The 21,287-nt window shown below is 50.0% G+C and overlaps 1 protein-coding gene across 1 annotated transcript in view; it reads right to left on the bottom strand.

Annotated features, from left to right (window-relative positions):
- The window catches only part of TTLL11 (tubulin tyrosine ligase like 11), a 623,794-nt gene that overhangs the window by 474,239 nt on the left and 128,268 nt on the right, over window positions 1-21,287 (bottom strand). Inside the window, exon 3 of the mRNA XM_078641848.1 lies at window positions 12,417-12,550. Within this exon, the coding sequence (XP_078497974.1) occupies window positions 12,417-12,550 (134 nt within the window). The remainder of the gene's footprint in view (window positions 1-12,416; window positions 12,551-21,287) is intronic.

The following is a 21,287-nucleotide window of genomic DNA, read 5'->3' as shown; positions in this document are numbered from 1 at the left end:
AAAATTGGCTGAGAGGGGGAAAGAACAAGCCCCCAGAGCGACAAGACGAAGGAGAACCAGGAGATCCGGGGGAGGCGGCAAAAGGAAGAGGAAGGGGCAGAGCAAAACCCCAAACCCGGACCGGCCGCAACAAAAGGAAGAAAGAAATATTGATCAAACACAGACAATCAACCTAACTGTGGTCAATCTTACGAATAGAACCCTCACAAACGAACAACATGAACTCCTGAGCCTGGGACTGACCTTTTGTCCTAACACTGACCTCGAATTTACGCAAACTAAAATCGACCTTTTCAGGTTCACTAGAAAACTAAAATGACATAAACATTTCATATTAAGACCACATACAAAGGGACCACTGCAACCTGGGACCAGGTTGACGGCCACTGATACCTTGATAGGGAGAGACATGCCTTGCATTGAAGCTATGGAAGCCTTAAGAACTGAGACAGAGTATGTCGACACTGCTGGCATGGATATGGTGCAGAGGGCAGCAATACAGTAAATTGAACAAGAAAGAGATGGTAGCCATTTCAAACCTCTCTCTATGTTTATCCCCCAGTAACCGTGGGACGCCATTGATGCTTTTTCAGAGGCCATGACGATGTAACTGGTAAAGCAAAGGAAGGTTACCCATACGAATATTCGTAACATCACTGAATCTCAAAAGAAAGCCCTACAAGAACTACTAAACGACAAGAAAATCAACATCAAACCCTCGGACAAAGGGGGGAATGTCGTTATAATAACAAGAGAATATTATCACCAGGAAGCTATGGGGCAACTTTCTGATACTAAGTATTATGCCATCACCACCAAAGAAGTGTATGAATATAGTATCAGAGAGTATGATGATTTGATTCTAAAATGGTACAACCTTTCTATGTTAGGGAAGGATGAACACATTTTCCTACGCAGCAACAACCCAATGACGCCGACATTTTATCATCTGCCTAAGCTGCATAAAAACAGTATCTCCCCTCCAGGCCGTCCTATTGTGGCATCCATCGGTGGACTGACAGAAAATATGTCAAAATTTGTGGATAATTATATCTTTCCCCTTGTTGTAAATTTGGAATCGTATGTCCAAGACACTAAAGACTTTTTGAATAAAGTGGCTGATATGGACTGGCAACCGGATTACCTATTTCTGGAGATGGATATTACCAGTCTTTACACCATCATTGATCATACCCACGGACTGGCTGCCGTTGAACATTTCTTAGGCAAACGTCCAATCCGTTTTGCGCAACATAATATGCTGATGGAATTTGTGCATTTTTGCTTAACTCACAACATTTTCCTGTTTGAGGATAGGCTTTACAGGCAGACGTCTGGTACAGCGATGGGCACCTGCTTCGCCCCCAGCTATGCGAACCTGATCGTTGGCTGGTGGGAGGAGCAGGTGCCCAGGAGCTGCCAAGTAGGTCATGAAATCAGGAAGGTGGTACATTGGTACCGCTACATTAATGACTTGTTCATCGTGTGGCAGGGGACCAAGGACATGGCAGAGAAATACATCGACTCTCTTAATGACAACATCTACAATGTACACCTGTCTGGGACAATTAGCGGGGTGGCAGCCAACTACTTGGACCTAGGGGTGTACATTGAGGACGGCCATGTCCACACCGCGCTGTACCGCAAGGAGACAGCGGGGAATTCTATTCTTTTTGCTAAAAGTGCACATCCACCAAAACTTATCAGGAGCATCCCCTACGGGGAACTCTTGAGAATCAAGAGGAATAGCACCCAAGATCAGGAATTCGAGGCGGCTGCCTCGGATTGCCTAGCCCGTTTCCGCCTCAGAGGGTATGATGAACCACTTCTGCAGAACACACTAAGGAAAGTGAGAATGATTCCTAGGAAAGACCTGCTCAAAAAGAAACTGGGTGGGATAAACACCAATGAGAACAGTGTATTTAGGATGATTACACCATACTCTAGGGGCGCTGATAGACTCAGAGCAATGATGCGCAAGAATTGGCACATCTTGCTTACAGATGATGTGTTAAAAGAAGATCTGCCACCACACCCATTAGTGACCTTTAGCAAGGCTAGGTCCTTGGGCGATATGCTGGTACATAGTCATCTGGAAGCCCTAACCACCCAGCCTAATACTCTAAAAGTAATGAGTGGGTTCTTTCCTTGTGGGAAATGCAAAGCGTGCGCTAATAGCCGAAGGGTTCTCCACTATGATATCCCTGAAGCAGGTAGAACGAATAAGATCCACAAATGTATTACCTGCAGTACCACCTACGCCGTATATTGTTTAATCTGTCCATGCGGCCTAAGATACATAGGTAGCACTATTAACCAACTTAAGATGAGAGTGCTGGAGCACCTTAGGGCTATAGATAGAGTAGATCCCTCTTACCCAGTAGCACGGCACTTCGCTGAACATCATAACAAAGACAGGAATGAATTACGCTTCTTTGGGCTAATTCATGTCCCATACCATTCACGGGGCGGGGACAGACTAAGAAGGCTGAGATGTCTTGAATCAAGATATATTATTGATCTGTCCACCAAGTACCCGAAGGGCATGAATAGCGGGGAGGACATGGTAGTCCACCTCGGAAAATGAAATGGGAATATCTGAAGTTTTTCTGAATTGTGCATAGAAGATTATTTACCATCTGATATATATCCTGTTGCCAGTACTACTTGTTAGAAAGCGATATATACAACTAGGAGCATGAGAATATCTATGTCTATCTATATAACTGTGTCTTTGCCTAGGATTCTATCCCGATTTTGTGACCTGTAGGAATGAAATTAATCTTTTATGATTATCCTGAATTCATTTTTCATTGTTCATTTTTCATTATCTCTAAAGTCTTTATTGTATATGATTGTGGTCTTCCAGATGAACTGTATTGTCTATTGATAATGTGCTATTGACTATCATGAGTTGTCTATTAAATCTTTATTATGAGGGTTATCCCTCATTCATTTATTTGGCATATTTAGTATCTCCCGTCTTGTCCCCGGTAGACTCTTGGTCGTTTCCGGTGTTATGATGGTTACCTTATCATCTTATTATTGATAACTATTGGTCTGCACTGTTGTTATCATGACTTATAAGTGAACTGTCGTTCAATGAAATACGCCAAACATGTTTACATAGTTCTAAGTTTGGTAATGTCTATATCTAAATTCACATGCCTGCTGCTTGATGTACATCTTCTTTTAAGGGGCAAATGCCGATCCACGGCTTTATTTTGTTTGTATATACAAATATTTGATTGTTTTTTGCCCATTCTGTATGTAAAATTTACAGATTCACGGTATAATTTTGCATTAGATCCTATATTAGGAACCCGTTCCAAGATGGCGCCCATCTTGGTACAGTTGGGCTGGCCCCTTGTTGATGTCTATTCTCGCACACAAAACTTTATTTAAACCGGAACTGTGTTTTAATGGTTGTAACACTGACGAAGGCTTCTGCCGAAACGTTTGTTTGCAGCGAATAATAAACTTGCTGTTTGTTTGTCACCACCGGAGTGCTGTTTCCTTTCCCGACGTGGAGGGATCTGAGCGTTTTATATATATATATATATATATATATATATATATATATATATATATATATACACATATATATATATATATATATATATATACACATATATATATATACATATATATATATACATATATATATATATATATATATATATATATATATATATATATATATACACACACACACACACACACACACACACACAAATAATCTCAAATAACCCTCACAGCCACTTCACTTTGAAAATATATATTTTGTGTGTGTGTGTGTGTGTGAGATTGCATTATTGCTGTTAGTTCTTTTGTTGTATACGGGAGATGATCAGAGCACCTACGGTGATGATAAAAAGAAAGTGCACCTCCTTCAGATTCAACTTTTTTGATTTCGATATATCTGAACCTCATGTAGTCTTTACAAAGTCCATCACATCTATTTCACATTGCCAGTATATATACATTATTCCCCCCCCAGATATATTGAAGTATAACAAGTAGATTCTGAAGGGGGTGCACTTTTTTTCACATCGCCTTAGGTGTTCTTAACATCTGTAGAGAGCCACCCGGGACTCTCACTACAATGTATCACTCTCCCATGCATCCCCACACACCCGGGGCGGGCTCGCCTCCGGGGTATATAATAAAAGGCGGAAGACCGCTCGGGGTCTTTCCGGCGAACTATCATTGAGTGTACCTGTGTTGTCTTTGCTGCCCTCAGCGACCACGTGTGAGGCCCTGTCCTCACACACCACATTGGCGACGAGGCCGGCTCCGACCTCGCGCGTGCCCCGTGGTACCTCCTGTCCGGTACACCGTCACGCTCCTTGTGCGTGTGGGGCGGTGCTGCCCACGAAGTCACAAAGATCGCCGCGGTGCTCACCCGCGTTGACCTGAGGCCTGCTTCCCCCTGCTGCCTCGCTCGCGCGCTGGCTCGAGTCCCGCTCACGCGTCTCTCTCTCCCATCGAGAGAGCGCCTTCAGCCGGCGGGAACTCGCCACGCGCGCACCTAACGGGTGAGTGGTTCTGCATGCCCGACCCCGCCCGCGCCAAAGTCATTCACCCTGTGTGGCCGGTGCCTGCAGCCGGTGTGAGGCCCCCGCACCCTCGCCTCCCTGCGTGCCGGAAGCACGCGCACTGCCCCGGAAGGGAGGGGTGAATCTGAGCGACGCTGCACATCAGCTCCACACTCCGGCGGACGCCCCCCCCCGCCTCGCCCAGACAGCGTTCCTCGGCCCCTGCAGCCAGGGGGCACAATCAAGCATTGGCCACTGCCACTGAAAAAAAACCAAAAAAAAGGATAATAAGGAGGAAAGAATAGAAACGAGGAAAGGGGCAGAGAAAGGGAAGAAAAGGTATCCTGTGCTAGAGACAGCACACTTGGCCCCCAAGGCAGCAGTCTGGCAGCACTTCACAGACCACAGTCACAGTCCTGTCTTATAACCCCATACAAACCGCAGATAAGTGGTTCTGCACAGCCAGCAAGGTCAAAGCAGCGGGTCATTCAGAGTCAGGAAACCTCTCTCAGCCATTCACGCCCTGAGAGACGGCGACGCAACCTGTGCAGCGTAACGCCATGTCTGACCCTGCGCCAGGAGCAGCAGCACCAGCGCCGCAACAGCCTGGTTCGGCGGGAAATGCCCAGAACCAAGCTGCCACAACCGGGCCCCAAGTGGTCAACCATGCCCACACCGGCGTAGCACCCCTTCCACCATTCAGCGAATCAGCTGACCCCGCGACCGCAGCACCAAGATGGAAGGCATGGCTTGGAAGACTCAACCTCTACTTCAAGGGGACCCGCGAAACTGATGGAACCGTCAAGAGGTCCCTCCTCATTCTATACGGAGGCCCCGAAATATATGACCTTTTTGAGACACTTCCAGACACCGGACGTGGAGATGATTATGACGCGGCTGTTGATGCCCTCAATGCACATTTCGATCCCCAGTTAAACAATGACTTTGAGAAGTTTAAGTTTAAGAGGGCATGGCAAACTGAGTCCAAATCCGTCGACATGTACTACGCGAGGCTGCGCCGGCTGGCCAGCAGCTGCCCATTCCTCGATCCCAGAGAGGAGATAAGGGACCAAATCATCGTGAGGTGCCGATCAAAACTGCTGAGAAAACTCATCCTCAGGCAGCCTGGAATCACATTGGACGAAATACTCATCCTCGCCCGCTCACATGAGCTGTCTGATGTGCGGGCTGAAGAGATGGAAGTTGCCCTACGCTCCCCAATGGCGCTTCCCACCGGGTCCAAGATGGCGCCCATCAAGGAGGAGAGAGTCGACGCGATACAAAGAAGACCGCCGACCACTCGTCCGCGGCAATGGCCGTCTAGAGGCACACCATGTGCATATTGCGGAGAAGATCACCCGACAACCGCAACTTGCAGTGCGAAAGGAAAGACCTGTCTCAAGTGTGGCCGATTAAACCACTTCGCAGCAGTGTGCCAAGGCGGGAGATATAGGCCCAACGCTCCACGACCGCTCACCGGGTATGGATCAAAGTCTATAACACAGAGGGTCAGGCACTTGTCCCTGGAGCCCGAGCGCCCACCCCCATATAACCAAGCTCAAGAAAGGAGACCACGGTATGAAGATGATGAAGATGACGAGGTGTATGTTGTTTCGTACGTCAGCCGGATCTCGACAAAAAGAAGACCGCCATCCATGTGCACCGTCTCTGTCGAAGGGACTGAGATGCAAGCGCTCATTGATACAGGAGCATCGGTGAATGTCATGGACTCCGACCAGTATGAACCGATGTCACCGAAGCCAGAACTGGCACCGTCGACTGCACGAATCTACACCTATGGGGGCACAGACCCGTTGCCGCTGCGAGGAGTCATCCACACCACCATTGTGAATGGCGAATATTCGACTGAGGCGCGCTTCCACATTACAGAAGGAAAAAAAGGGACCCTCTTGAGCTGCCACACAGCGGAAGACCTGGGGCTGGTGTTCTTCGCAAACCAAGTTCATCAATCACATGCGGAAAACATGCTGCAAGACTTTCCAGCACTATTCAGCGGCCTGGGGAAGTTGAAAGGAAAGAAAATTCGACTGCACATAGACACCTCAGTGCGTCCGGTCGCTCTCAGGCACCGGCGAGTGCCATTCAACCCCCGGCCGCAAGTAGAAGCCGAACTCAAAAAGCTAGAAGACCTTGGAGTCATAGAAAAGGTGTCAGGCCCCACCCCGTGGGTGTCTCCTCTGGTCGTGGCGCCAAAACCCAAACAGCCAGGCGCCATCCGGCTGTGTGTCGACATGAGGCTCCCCAATGCAGCAATAAAGAGAGAACGCCATATCACGCCGACTATGGACGATATAATTGCAGACTTAAATGGGGCGAAATGGTTCTCCAAATTAGACCTCAACGCGGGGTATCACCAACTGGAATTGGAACCCGAGAGTCGCTATATAACCACGTTTTCGACTCATGTCGGACTCCGACGATACCAGAGACTAAGCTTTGGCGTCTCTTCAGCCGCTGAAGTGTTCCAAAATGCAATTCGGGAGGTGTTGTCAGGGTTGAATGGGGTAATCAATCTGAGCGACGACATCCTCATATACTCCAAGACTCTCGAGGAACACCACACCCACCTGAGGGCCACTCTGAGAAGGCTGATGGACATGGGCTAACCCTGCATCGGTCCAAGTGCTCGTTTTACCAAGACTCCATTGACTTCTTTGGGTACACATTTACACGAGAAGGCCTGAAAGTTGATCCAAAGAAGGCAGAGGCAATCCAGACCGCGAGCACCCCGCGGAACCCTTCCGAAGTGCGAAGCTTTCTTGGAATGGCCACTTACTGTGGCCGGTTCATTCCGAATCTAGCAGCTCTGGCAGAACCACTGAGGACACTCATTCGACAAGATCATGAGTGGGAGTGAACCGGCACTGCAAACCAGGCATTCCAGGACAGCAAGGCAAACCTGCTGGACAAAGCGGTGATGGCTTACTTCCAACCGCGCCGAAAGACAGAACTGATCGTGGACGCCAGCCCGGTGGGGCTGAGAGCCGTGCTGCTGCAAGAGTATGGAGGAGAGGACTGGAAACCGGTGGCATACGCGAGCAAAACACTAACTGACACCGAGACTCGGTATGCCCAGATCGAGCGAGAAGCCTTAGCGATAAAGTGGGCGTGCCAGCACTTTCATTTGTACCTATGTGGGCAGGAATTTACCGTCGTGACTGATCACAAACCACTGCTACCCCTGTTCACAGGATCATCCAGACTCGCGCCACCACGTATTGAACGATGGGCTGTCCAATTGCAGGGGTACAACTTCAAGCTCACATTCCGACCAGGGGCCCACAACCCTGCTGATTACCTCTCACGGCATCCTGATGTGACCACGAAGGCTCTCCCACTTGCCGACGGACCAGGGGTAAAGGAGTTCGTACATATGGTATCGCAGGCTGCCTGCCCGGACACCATGACGCTGCAGGAAATAGGCGAGGCCACCGCTACGGATGAGACACTAGCCAGGGTAAGACGTACCCTCGAGGAAAATCAGTGGACTTGTTTCTTAGACGGAATCCAGAACCTGAGGCCGGAGGTGAGCCACGCCAGACAGCAAATATGGCAAGTAAATGTAGTATACTTGTAAATGTAGTATACTTGTAAAGCGCACAGTTGCCCCAGCAACGGGGCGTCCCGGCGCTGTATAACTCTGGGGAACCCGTCCTGGCTTACCCTGTGGGATGGTCCCTTGCTGGGAGTCCGCAAGGTGGAGCCAGGCATCCCCGGAATTGGTGGGGCCGTTGTGGAGATTAGGCAAGCTAATGCCCAGAGTTGCCGAGTGGAACCCCTGATTAGAGTAAGCACCGAAGCGAGAATTATCGAGTCCGCTGACCAAGGTCCACGACCCTGCCGCATCGGGAATTGAACCCTGGTCCCAGGCTGACTTCTGCTCTCAGGCCTGCCGCCTCTAACCAGTGAGCCACACTACTCCACGAATGAGTCCGGAATGAACTGAGCATAGGAGATGAAGGAGTCGTGCTCCGAGGGCATCTGATTGTCGTACCCGAAAGCCTGCAACACCACATGCTAACAATCGCCCACACGGGTCATCAGGGGATGGCCAAGACAAAGGCGAGGCTGAGAAACAAAGTCTGGTTCCCCGCCATGGACCAGAAAGTGGATGAGATGGTGCGCTCCTGCCATGCATGCACCATCACCGGAGCAGACCCGGCGCCAGCACCGGTCATCACTGAAGACGCTCCACAGACCCCCTGGACTCACCTGAGTGTGGACTTTGGAAGTTTTCCCGACGGCAGACACACGCTTGTAGTGGTGGATTATTTCTCCAAATTTCCAGTGGTGGAGATCATCCCGTCGGTTGCGTTCCCTCAGGTCAAGAAAGCCCTCGACCACATCTTCGCAACAATGGGACTCCCCGAGGAAATAAAATCTGACAATGGGCCGCCGTTCCAAGGAAGGGACTTCCAAAACTATCTGGAGAACCTCCAAATCAAACATCGGAAAATCACGCCGCTATGGCCGCAGGCAAATGGAGAAGTGGAGAGACTCATGAGGACCATCAACAGTGCCCTCAGAATTGCCGTGGACAGCGGAAAAGACCCGGAGACAGCTCTGGATCAATTCTTGAGTGCATACCGACAAACACCGCACAGCACCACCAAGTGTGCTCCAGCCCATGTATTGTTTAAAAGGGCACCCCGAGGCAATATTCCCACGGCATCGAGCTGGATGCCCGAGGCAAGAGACGCCGAGACCATCCAGTCAAGGAGACAAACCACCAACCAGAAAGCAAGCGAGGCACGGCATGCCAAACAGCCCAACGTGCAGGAAGGAGACACTGTGGTGGTTCAAGATCGTCACCCAGGGTGGAAGTTCCGGACACCCTACGAACCGGAGAAATGGACGGTAGAGAAGGTGCAAGGAACTATGGTCACGGCTCGCAGAGGTCATCAAACGGTCACTCGGAACATATCCTGTTTCAAGAAGGTAGGAGGGCCGGCTGGCTCTCCTCCAGGATCCCTCAGTCAGGAACGAGGAGAGGAAGATGGCATCCAAGGGGAATACGAATCATGGGTCGGGGCGTCCTCTCCGCCCCCAGGCGCAGGAAGACCGATCAGAGAGGCTAGTCTAGCGGCCACCTGCACCACCACCCCTTCACACCGGGACCCTCCGGCTGGAGTCAGCGAAACAACCCCGGCTGGGGTCGCAGCCTCCCCGGCGTGCAGGAGCCGTCAGTACAACTTGAGGCCTAACCCGGGCCCGAGCCAGAGGTTGAGAGACTTTGCCTGGACATCGCCGTGATCAGTTACAGGCCCGTGGCCGGACTAAATTGAAGGAGGGATGTAGAGAGCCACCCGGGACTCTCACTACAATGTATCACTCTCCCATGCATCCCCACACCCCCGGGGCGGGCTCGCCTCCGGGGTATATAATAAAAGGCGGAAGACCGCTCGGGGTCTTTCCGGCGAACTATCATTGAGTGTACCTGTGTTGTCTTTGCTGCCCTCAGCGACCACGTGTGAGGCCCTGTCCTCACACACCACAACATCCACCATATAGACTGAAAAACTAACAACAGCAACAATGCAGTCAGTCACAAGAACGTGCAAGGGAAGAAAGTCTCGGAGCACGTGCACATTGAACATGACAACAGGCACACATAGTCCACTGCCAAGAAACCAAGGGGAGCAGAGTGGACCACATAAGGTCCCTGGATCCTGCTAACAAGGTGCTGGATGAACTCACACAGCAGGTAAAGGGAGTAATGAAGGAACGGAATAAAAAGAATCAAAAGGTGTTGCTAAGAGGGGCGACCTCGCCAGGCCGAGCCACCACCATCAGTCCCACTCTGGCCAAATCCTGAAAATAGAACAGCAAGCCAATCTGCAGGATGTTAAAAGGCCAAAACAAGTAGTAACTTTCTTCACCAGAACATGTTGCGGAAGCAAAGCAAATTGTGTGCTGCTACCAAGACGTATTTAAGTTTCAAGACCAGAAGAAAGGATGTCAACAAGTTTCACAGAGGTGACGATGAATGTATAGTGTAGAAGACAACAAGGCCTTAAGCTAACAACACTTCTTAAACTAAGCAGCAGCAGTCAGCAGCACAATTTACCTCCATCGAGGTTAAATTTCGCCCTCTTAACTTATTCCAATTTTCCCCTTACTCTAATATTCGCCTGGCTCTGTATTTATGATTTTTAAAGAGAGACATGTTTTACTGGTGGCGGGAATGGTAAACCTTTAACAATGGTGTATTAATAATTATTGATTGCAGCGTTTGAATGGATCATCCGGGGAATGATGTCACAATATGTGTCAGTACACAAGCGGGCATCATCAAACAAAGGAACATTCTCGAATGCTTCTTGCTAGGATTGTTAGGGTGCAGGACTGTGGAAAGAGAAGAAGGCGTTTCTCACAATGGGTGGAGCTTTTAAGACATTCTTAGAATGTTATAAGCGTGTAATGGTGAAGAGGGCATGATGGTGACTGCATTTTGCCTCATTAATGTATCCACGTTTGTCATTAGCTGTAATGCTCTGTAAATGAAACAAAAACATGAACTGTAAATGGAAACAAAATAAAAGTATCACTTGTTTTAATTAACACTGTGTGAACAAAGACTGCCTATCAAGGTGATTCCGCTAGGCGCAATTTACCGTTTAAATGAACCAAGTGCGCATTCTGAACTCAAACTACCGGCGATACTAAAGTTGCCAGAATTTGAACCTGGAAATTGCTAAGTCACACGCTCACAAGAATGACTTTTTATTGAGCTGTTTAACAACAAACATTGAAAGCCACCTGGCTTATTACCTGACAGGTTTCCAATATTTCTCCTTCATCTATACACAATAAAAGTTTGGATGAAATCTGCTGCAATAAAATGTTAAAATGTTTCTTAGACCACAGTGCCATCTGCTGGTCATACGTAGGCACTATGAAATACATAGAGCACATGGAACATTTCAATTGTGAATTGCAATTTGTGATTCTGTAATGTTGTAAGACACAGATTGAGAATTGTGTCAGTACAATGCAAAATTCTTGAATCCATGTATTGAGGACTTTCAAACATTGTTAAGGACCAATTTCGAATTTGTGACTAATTTGCAAAACGCAAATGCCTAAAACACATTGCCCATCAGTCCATCCAGAGTGTAACATGTCCATAATAGGAAGAGCTTAAAATCCTCATATTGAAATTGCAAGTAAACTGACGTGAAAACGTGCATTATACGACTTACTTGTTCTGTATGGTTATTTTCCAGCGCTATGACACCTACGGGTATGCGACCATTTCATAAAGCTAATTAATTCATTCATTATTTCACATTCAGTTTCACTGCTGCTCCTAATACTCCGGAAGTACATGCCTCCATTTGAACAGTTTCTCACTTTAGCCTCATTATTTATTTTCCCTTTTCCATGTTCTTTGGTGTTTGCTAAGCGAGAACCTCTGTATTAGAACATTGGAATGTTGGGAGCTCCATTGAAAACAATGGAATACTCCGGCCTTCTAATGGCCGGTAGAAGCTCGGAACATTAACATTCTAATGTTTTACAAAGACACAGAGCCCGAAGGGATCTCAACCCCTAGGCTCTGTGAGGCCTTTGTTTTACAAATTCAAACATTCTGCCCTCTAGGGGCGGAATGTTCTAATAGCCTTAGAGCCCTCCATAGCGGGCTTTACTGACTGTTAAAGGCCAGAGCCTTTGGCTCGGGCCTTTAACACTGGAGCGGGCCTTTAATGGCCGCTAGAGCCCGCTACGGAGGACTAAGGCTATATTAAACACTTTGCCCCGCACATGATAGGGAACCCTCGAATTTGCTTGAAATGGTTATAATACAGGATTGCCCCTGACACAGTTCCACTTTCCCAGCATGCAACAATCGCCTACCTGAGCAACGAAGAGGTGGTACTCTTCTGGAAGGATCCACGAGCGGGGGTAGAAGTTATATTCTTCTGGAAACAGCTCCTGCATTGTCCGCACAGCTCGACTTAGGGTAATTTTACGAACCATCTCTATCATGCCTAGGAAAAAACATAGGTGTTAAATGTCAAAGTTGGGTTTCTACACTTTCTACCCCAAATAAGATATCCAATGTTTATACAGGAGCAGCCTTCTTAGACCCCACCAAAAAAATGTTCAGCACTGCCATTCTCTCTACAAAAACTTTCAGACGGTGAGTGTATTATAATCTGAGACACGGTGGAGACTGAAATTTAAAGACAGTCATATCAGTGTGTCCAACTAAAAAGACACACAGACCTAATAACGCTTGGCTGATCTATTGGCTGTGCCAATGCTTACTGCTGATTGTGCATATATGACTGGCAATCTTGAAATAAACAAACCCCGTCCCAAGTTGGCCGCTGATGAGCACACTTGCATCCTGATGCCTGCGTGCACCATATCATAAAAATTGTATACACAAACACATTACTCAAGTGCCCATTTTCTAATTTACAGTTCTAACTGAAAAATGACTGAAAATATTAAGCGCAAGACTGGATGCGTGCAGCCCAACTCCGGAATCTGAAATGGCATCAGTGATATCAAATCAATCAATCAGCATTTGAAGAGGACTGCACTGTCACCCCTGGGGGTATCAGTGCAATGAGGTACGACGCCTGCGTCGTGCCAGCTCCCCCTGCGACAGATCTTGAGATGGCAGCTAGAAGGAATGAAACGAGCAGAAAAAGCCAAAACAATAAGTGCTTCACTGATGTTCTTTCGAGGGGGTATGAGCGTGCAAACAATAAGTTATTTGGTGATGCTCTGCGGAGGGTGGTATGAGCGTGCAAACAATAAGTGCTTCAGTGATGTTCGGAGGAGGTGGGTCCGAGCGTGCAAACAATAAGTGCTTTGGTGATGTTCGGAGGAGGTGGGTCTGAGCGTGCAAACCATAAGTGCTTCTGTGATGCTCAGAGGAGGTGGGTCTGAGCGTGCAAACAATAAGTGCTTTGGTGATGTTTGGAGGAGGTGGATCTGAGCATGCAAACCATAAGTGCTTCATTGATGTTTGGAGGAGGTGGGTCTGAGCGTGCAAACAATAAGTGCTTCGGTGATGTTCTTTGAAGGTGGGTCTGAGCGTGCAAACAAGAAGTGCTTCGGTGATGTTCGGAGGAGGTGGGTCTGAGCGTGCAAACCATAAGTGCTTCATTGATGTTTGGAGGAGGTGGGTCTGAGCGTGCAAACAATAAGTGCTTCGGTGATGTTCTTTGAAGGTGGGTCTGAGCGTGCAAACAAGAAGTGCTTCATTGATGTTTGGAGGAGGTGGGTCTGAGCGTGCAAACAATAAGTGCTTCGGTGATGTTCTTTGAAGGTGGGTCTGAGCGTGCAAACAAGAAGTGCTTCGGTGATGTTCGGAGGAGGTGGGTCTGAGCGTGCAAACCATAAGTGCTTCGGTGATGTTTGGAGGAGGTGGGTCTGAGCGTGCAAACAATTAGTTCTTCTGTGATGTTCTTCGGAGGGGGTATGAGTGCGCAAACAATAAGTGCTTCGGTGATGTTCGGAGGAGGTGGGTCTAAGTGTGCAAACAATAAGTGCTTCGGTGATGTTCTTTGAAGGTGGGTCTGAGCGTGCAAACAATAAGTGCTTCGGTGATGTTCGGAGGAGGTGGGTCCGAGCATGCAAACCATAAGTGCTTCGGTGATGTTTGGAGGAGGTGGGTCTGAGCGTGCAAACAAGAAGTGCTTCGGTGATGTTTGGAGGAGGTGGGTCTGAGCGTGCAAACAATAAGTGCTTCGGTGATGTTTGGAGGAGGTGGGTCTGAGCGTGCAAACAAGAAGTGCTTCGGTGATGTTTGGAGGAGGTGGGTCTGAGCGTGCAAACAATAAGTGATTCGGTGATGTTTGGAGGAGGTGGGTCTAAGTGTGCAAACAATAAGTGCTTCGGTGATGTTCTTTGAAGGTGGGTCTGAGCGTGCAAACAATAAGTGATTCGGTGATGTTTGGAGGAGGTGGGTCTAAGTGTGCAAACAATAAGTGCTTCGGTGATGTTCGGAGGAGGTGGGTCTGAGCGTGCAAACAATAAGTGCTTCGGTGATGTTCGGAGGAGGTGGGTCTGAGCGTGCAAACAATAAGTGATTCGGTGATGTTTGGAGGAGGTGGGTCTAAGTGTGCAAACAATAAGTGCTTCGGTGATGTTCTTTGAAGGTGGGTCTGAGCGTGCAAACAATAAGTGCTTCGGTGATGTTCTTCGGAGGGGGTATGAGCGTGCAAACAATAAGTGATTCGGTGATGTTTGGAGGAGGTGGGTCTAAGTGTGCAAACAATAAGTGCTTTGGTGATGTTCTTTGAAGGTGGGTCTGAGCGTGCAAACAATAAGTGATTCGGTGATGTTTGGAGGAGGTGGGTCTAAGTGTGCAAACAATAAGTGCTTCGGTGATGTTCGGAGGAGGTGGGTCTGAGCGTGCAAACAATAAGTGCTTCGGTGATGTTTGGAGGAGGTGGGTCTAAGTGTGCAAACAATAAGTGCTTCGGTGATGTTCGGAGGCGGTGGGTCTGAGCGTGCAAACAATAAGTGATTCGGTGATGTTTGGAGGAGGTGGGTCTAAGTGTGCAAACAATAAGTGCTTCGGTGATGTTCTTTGAAGGTGGGTCTGAGCGTGCAAACAATAAGTGCTTCGGTGATGTTCTTCGGAGGGGGTATGAGCGTGCAAACAATAAGTGCTTCTGTGATGTTCGGAGGGGGGGGGGGGGCGGGTAATCTTCTCCCTTCCAGATAATAGCGTGACATGAACTAGGAGGTGACAGGGAAAGGGAAGGTCACACGATCCGGGAGGTTGGATGAAAGGGGATGGTGGCAGGGACTGGGAGGTCACAGAAAGAGGAAGTATCACAGATTCTTTGGAGGGTGAGGAATGGGAGGTGGACAGGGACTGGGATGGGAGGTCACAGGGGATAAAATGGTAAACACTGATAGGGAACATGATAGAGGTTAAAAGGGTGCAGTGATAAGGAGCATGACAGGTAAGAATAGAGAACGTTGACAGGGATGAGGATAACAGGGATGGGGAGGATGACGGATGACAAGGATGGGGAGGATGACAAGGACAGGGAGGATGACAGGAGTGGGGAGGATGACAGGGGTGGGGAGGATGACAGGGGTGGGGAGGATGACAGGGGTGGGGATGATGACAGGGGTGGGGATGATGACAGGGGTGGGGAGGATGACAGGGGTGGGGAGGATGACAGGGGTGGGGAGGATGACAGGGGTGGGGAGGATGACAGGGGTGGGGAGGATGACAGGGGTGGGGAGGATGACAGGGGTGGGGAGGATGACAGGGGTGGGGAGGATGACAGGGGTGGGGAGGATGACAGATGACAAGGATGGGGAGGATGACAAGGACAGGGAGGATGACAGGAGTGGGGAGGATGACGGATGACAAGGATGGGGAGGATGACAAGGACAGGGAGGATGACAGGAGTGGGGAGGATGATAGGTGTGGGGAGGATGACAGGGGTGGGGAGGATGACAGGGGTGGGGAGGATGACGGATGACAAGGATGGGGAGGATGACAAGGACAGGGAGGATGACAGGAGTGGGGAGGATGATAGGGGTGGGGAGGATGACAGGGGTGGGGAGGATGACAGGGGTGGGGAGGATGACGGATGACAAGGATGGGGAGGATGACAAGGACAGGGAGGATGACAGGAGTGGGGAGGATGACAGGGGTGGGGATGATGACAGGGGTGGGGAGGATGACAGGAGTGGGGAGGATGATAGGGGTGGGGATGATGACAGGGGTGGGGAGGATGACAGGGGTGGGGAGGATGACAGGGGTGGGGATGATGACAGGGGTGGGGAGGATGACAGGGGTGGGGAGGATGACAGGAGTGGGGAGGATGACAGGAGTGGGGAGGATGACAGGGGTGGGGATGATGACAGGGGTGGGGAGGATGACAGGGGTGGGGAGGATGACAGGAGTGGGGAGGATGACAGGAGTGGGGAGGATGACAGGGGTGGGGAGGATGACAGGGGTGGGGAGGATGACAGGGGTGGGGAGGATGACAGGGGTGGGGAGGATGACAGGGGTGGGGAGGATGACAGGGGTGGGGAGGATGACAAGGACGGGGAGGATGACAAGGACGGGGAGGATGACAAGGACGGGGAGGATGACAGGAGTGGGGAGGATGATAGGGGTGGGGAGGATGACAGGGGTGGGGAGGATGACAGGGGTGGGGAGGATGACAGGGGTGGGGAGGATGACAGGAGTGGGGAGGATGATAGGGGTGGGGAGGATGACAGGAGTGGGGAGGATGATAGGGGTGGGGAGGATGACAGGGGTGGGGAGGATGACAGGGGTGGGGATGATGACAGGGGTGGGGATGATGACAGGGGTGGGGAGGATGACAGGAGTGGGGAGGATGACAGGAGTGGGGAGGATGATAGGGGTGGGGATGATGACAGGAGTGGGGAGGATGACAGGGGTGGGGAGGATGACAGGGGTGGGGAGGATGACAGGGGTGGGGAGGATGACAAGGACGGGGAGGATGACAGGAGTGGGGAGGATGATAGGGGTGGGGAGGATGACAGGGGTGGGGAGGATGACAGGGGTGGGGAGGATGACAGGGGTGGGGAGGATGACAGGGGTGGGGAGGATGACAGGGGTGGGGAGGATGACAGGGGTGGGGAGGATGACAGGGGTGGGGAGGATGACAGGGGTGGGGAGGATGACAGGGGTGGGGAGGATGACAGGGGTGGGGAGGATGACAGGGGTGGGGAGGATGACAGGGGTGGGGATGATGACAGGGGTGGGGAGGATGACAGATGACAAGGATGGGGAGGATGACAAGGACAGGGAGGATGACAGGAGTGGGGAGGATGATAGGGGTGGGGAGGATGACAGGGGTGGGGAGGATGACGGATGACAAGGATGGGGAGGATGACAAGGACAGGGAGGATGACAGGAGTGGGGAGGATGATAGGGGTGGGGAGGATGACAGGGGTGGGGATGATGACAGGGGTGGGGAGGATGACAGGAGTGGGGAGGATGATAGGGGTAGGGATGATGACAGGGGTGGGGAGGATGACAGGAGTGGGGAGGATGACAGGAGTGGGGAGGATGACAGGGGTGGGGAGGATGACAGGGGTGGGGAGGATGACAGGGGTGGGGAGGATGACAGGGGTGGGGATGATGACAGGGGTGGGGATGATGACAGGGGTGGGGAGGATGACAGGGGTGGGGAGGATGACAGGGGTGGGGAGGATGACAGGGGTGGGGAGGATGACAAGGACGGGGAGGATGACAGGGGTGGGGAGGATGACAGGGGTGGGGAGGATGACAGGGGTGGGGAGGATGACAGGGGTGGGGAGGATGACAAGGACGGGGAGGATGACAGGGGTGGGGAGGATGACAGGGGTGGGGAGGATGACAGGGGTGGGGAGGATGACAGGGGTGGGGAGGATGACAGGGGTGGGGAGGATGACAGGGGTGGGGAGGATGACAGGGGTGGGGAGGATGACAGGGGTGGGGAGGATGACAGGGGTGGGGAGGATGACAGGGGTGGGGAGGATGACAGGGGTGGGGGGATGACAGGGGTGGGGAGGATGATAGGGGTGGGGATGATGACAGGGGTGGGGAGGATGACAGGGGTGGGGAGGATGACAGGGGTGGGGAGGATGACAGGGGTGGGGAGGATGACAGGGGTGGGGAGGATGACAGGGGTGGGGAGGATGACAGGGGTGGGGAGGATGACAGGGGTGGGGAGGATTACGGGGTTGGGAAGGCTGACTGGGAATGCAGGAGTGTGAGAGTGGATTGGATGGTGATAGATGGGGGATGAGTGACAGACACAGGACATAAGACAAGAAGAGGGAACAGTGACGAGGTAGATATGTTATTTTTACAGGGTTTTGGAGGGTAACAGGGAATGAGATGGTGAAAGGGATTTATAAAGAAACATGGACTGGATCTAGGACAGATTGAGAGTGGGGTGGTAATAAGGAATAGTAAGGGTGGGAGATTAGAGGGATTCGAAGGTTCACAGTGATAGTGAGAGTGACAGGGGTTCAAAGGCTAATGGAGCTGGGGATGGTTTCAGAACTATGAAGGGTAAAACCACTGCCCCATGGTTGCCCAGACCATAGAAATAATATCCACCAAACCCTCACGGGTAATGTTATGTCGATTTGTATAGCGCAAATGTGCTTTGCGAGGTTGGGCGGCAGCTGCCTCCTAGGAGAGATTATTCGAAGAGCCAGGTCTTCAGCTTCTTGAGGAACTTAAGAAGCAATGAGCAGGCTGCGATGTGATGTGAGAGGTCATTCCATGCTTTGGGAGAGATGCACGAGAAGGGGCAGCTGCCGGCTCTGTTTTTCTGTATGTGGGCTACATGTGCTAGTGAGAATCTGGCTGAGCAAAGGAGTCTGGGAGGTTGGTGGAAGTGTACATGGCTGTTGAGGTTGGCGGGACCCAAGTTGTATAATCCTGTGTGTGATTTGAACTTGTGTATGGGGAGCCAGTGAGTCATTGAGGTGTGGGGTGATACGGGTGCAGTGAGGTAGCTTGAGGATGAGTCTTGCGGTGTTGTTTTGGATGGGCTGGAGCCTGGTCAGAAGCTGTTTGGTGATTCATGCATACAGTGAGTTGCCATAGTCGAGCCTGCTGGTTATCAGGGCCTGTACCCTCTGCCCACACCTCATTCAATACCCACCTGTCCCCTGCACTATGACCCAACCGTAGCCACTTATTGCCTAGGTGCCTTCCAATGCCACCTGCTCCCACCTCCATCCTCATTTAATACCTGCCTGTCTATGTCCCTGTCCCCACCTTAGCTCCTACCTTAACTCCCACCTGTCACTACCCACCTATCCCAACACATGCTGCCACACCACCCATCACCACCTGTCTGAATGCCACATCCGTGCCCACATTCAACATGGTACCTGCCTGCCAAACACCTCTACAAACGCACACCACATTCATTAACTACTTACTTCCTACACCCCTGACCTCACCAGATTCCAACATAGCGCACTCCACCGAAATCTACCCTATCCCAATCTACTCCACTCCACCCCACTCTATTCCACTTCAGTCTACCCCGTCCCATCCCAATCTGCCCCATCTCAATCTACCCCTCTCCCCTACTCCACTCTACCCCTCTCCAGCCTACCCTTCTCCAACCCACCCAATATACCCAGTTACAAATATACCTCAATCTACCCCACTCCATCCTAATTTACCCCACACTACTCCACTCCACCTCAAGCTATCGTCTTCAATCTACCCACCTCAATCTACCCCACTCCAACCTACCTCAATCTACCCCACTCCACCCCAATCTATCCCACTCCACCCCAATCCAATCGACCCCATTCGAATCTACCACACCAATGTACCTCACTCCCCCACTCCAATCTACCCCAATCCATTTGTCCTCACTGCAATCTACCCGGCATCACATCTACCCCAAATCTAATCCACCCACCCCATTCCAATCCACCCCACTCAACTCCAATCAAAGACGTGAAACGCAACAGGACTGGCGTTCATGGATTCAGTACTGACAATGTTTTGCAGTTTTTGCTGGATAACCCAGAATACATCGATGCCTAAACACTTTAATTTGAGGAAAAAAAGGAAATGCTTTAAGTACACTCCTTTTCTTCAAAACATCCTTTTCTTAAGCAGCTGGAAAATGAAAAGTTCAAAAATTGGAAAATCTTTATTGAATTTGAAATGATTAATGTAATAACTGTGACTTCTGTCTTTAAACCTTTTGTAAGGAGCAGCTTATCTGTACATCTGCAGCACTCTCCCTGGCTCTCCCTCCCCCTTTAGAGCCTGCTAACAGCAGCAATAAATCTGAAATGAAGGGTTTAAGAATATCAATACTTTGCCTCTTAGTCTGGCGTGCTGAGATCTAGGCTGGGATTAAATGAGAAATAAAAGGATTAGGGCAGAGGAAAGAAAGCCAGAAAAGGTTCCTATGGGACAACAAGCAATCAATATTCAAGCAAATGCCATCAATAAGCATCGGTTGTACACAGAGGAAACAAGCGGTCAGCTGATACTGCATTTCCATGCAGGGATGGGTAATACAGCAATAAGAAACTTCACACGAATTTATTTATTTATTTATTTATTTTTGATATTTATAAAGCGCATACAAAGGCCCATGGGCGTCTCGGCGCTGAGTATCTGAATAGTTTACCCTGAGAGAATGAAACAGGATCTATTGATTAAAAAGCCAGGTCTTAAGTTGTTTGCGAAAAGACCATAAGGATGGACTGGCTTTAATCACGAGTGGCAGAGTGTTCCACAATTTTGGGGCCGATACCAGGAATCTTCTGTCCCCCCATGAAACCGTTTTTGTACGGGGTACCACAAGATCACCTGAGCAAGATGAACGCAGTGTTCTGAACGGACGATAGGGAATCAGGTTACGGATGAGATGTGCTGGTCCTTGATTATGCAATGCTTTATACACAATGCATAGAGTCTTAAACTTTATCCTGTTTTTAATGGATAGCCAATGCAGCTCTTTGATGGTATTGGAGGCAGAGTGATGTTTGGGAATATTTCCCAAAAGCCTTGCCGCTGAATTTTGTATTATTTGCAGTTTGTTCAAGACTCCTTCCTGTGCATTGAGGAACAAAGCATTGCAATAATCCAAGTTGGACAGCACGAGGGAAGTAACCAAAGTTTTACCGGCTTTATCAGGTAGAAACGGGAGAATTTTTTTAATAAGCTTCAATTTGAAGAAGGCTGAGGAGGTAATCTGGTTAGCATAAGGGTGAAACGTAAGACGATCATCA

The sequence above is a fragment of the Lissotriton helveticus genome, chromosome 5_1, assembly GCF_964261635.1.
Source record: "Lissotriton helveticus chromosome 5_1, aLisHel1.1, whole genome shotgun sequence".
Lineage (NCBI taxonomy): Eukaryota > Metazoa > Chordata > Amphibia > Caudata > Salamandridae > Lissotriton > Lissotriton helveticus.
This window is presented reverse-complemented; position numbering and strand designations above follow the sequence as displayed.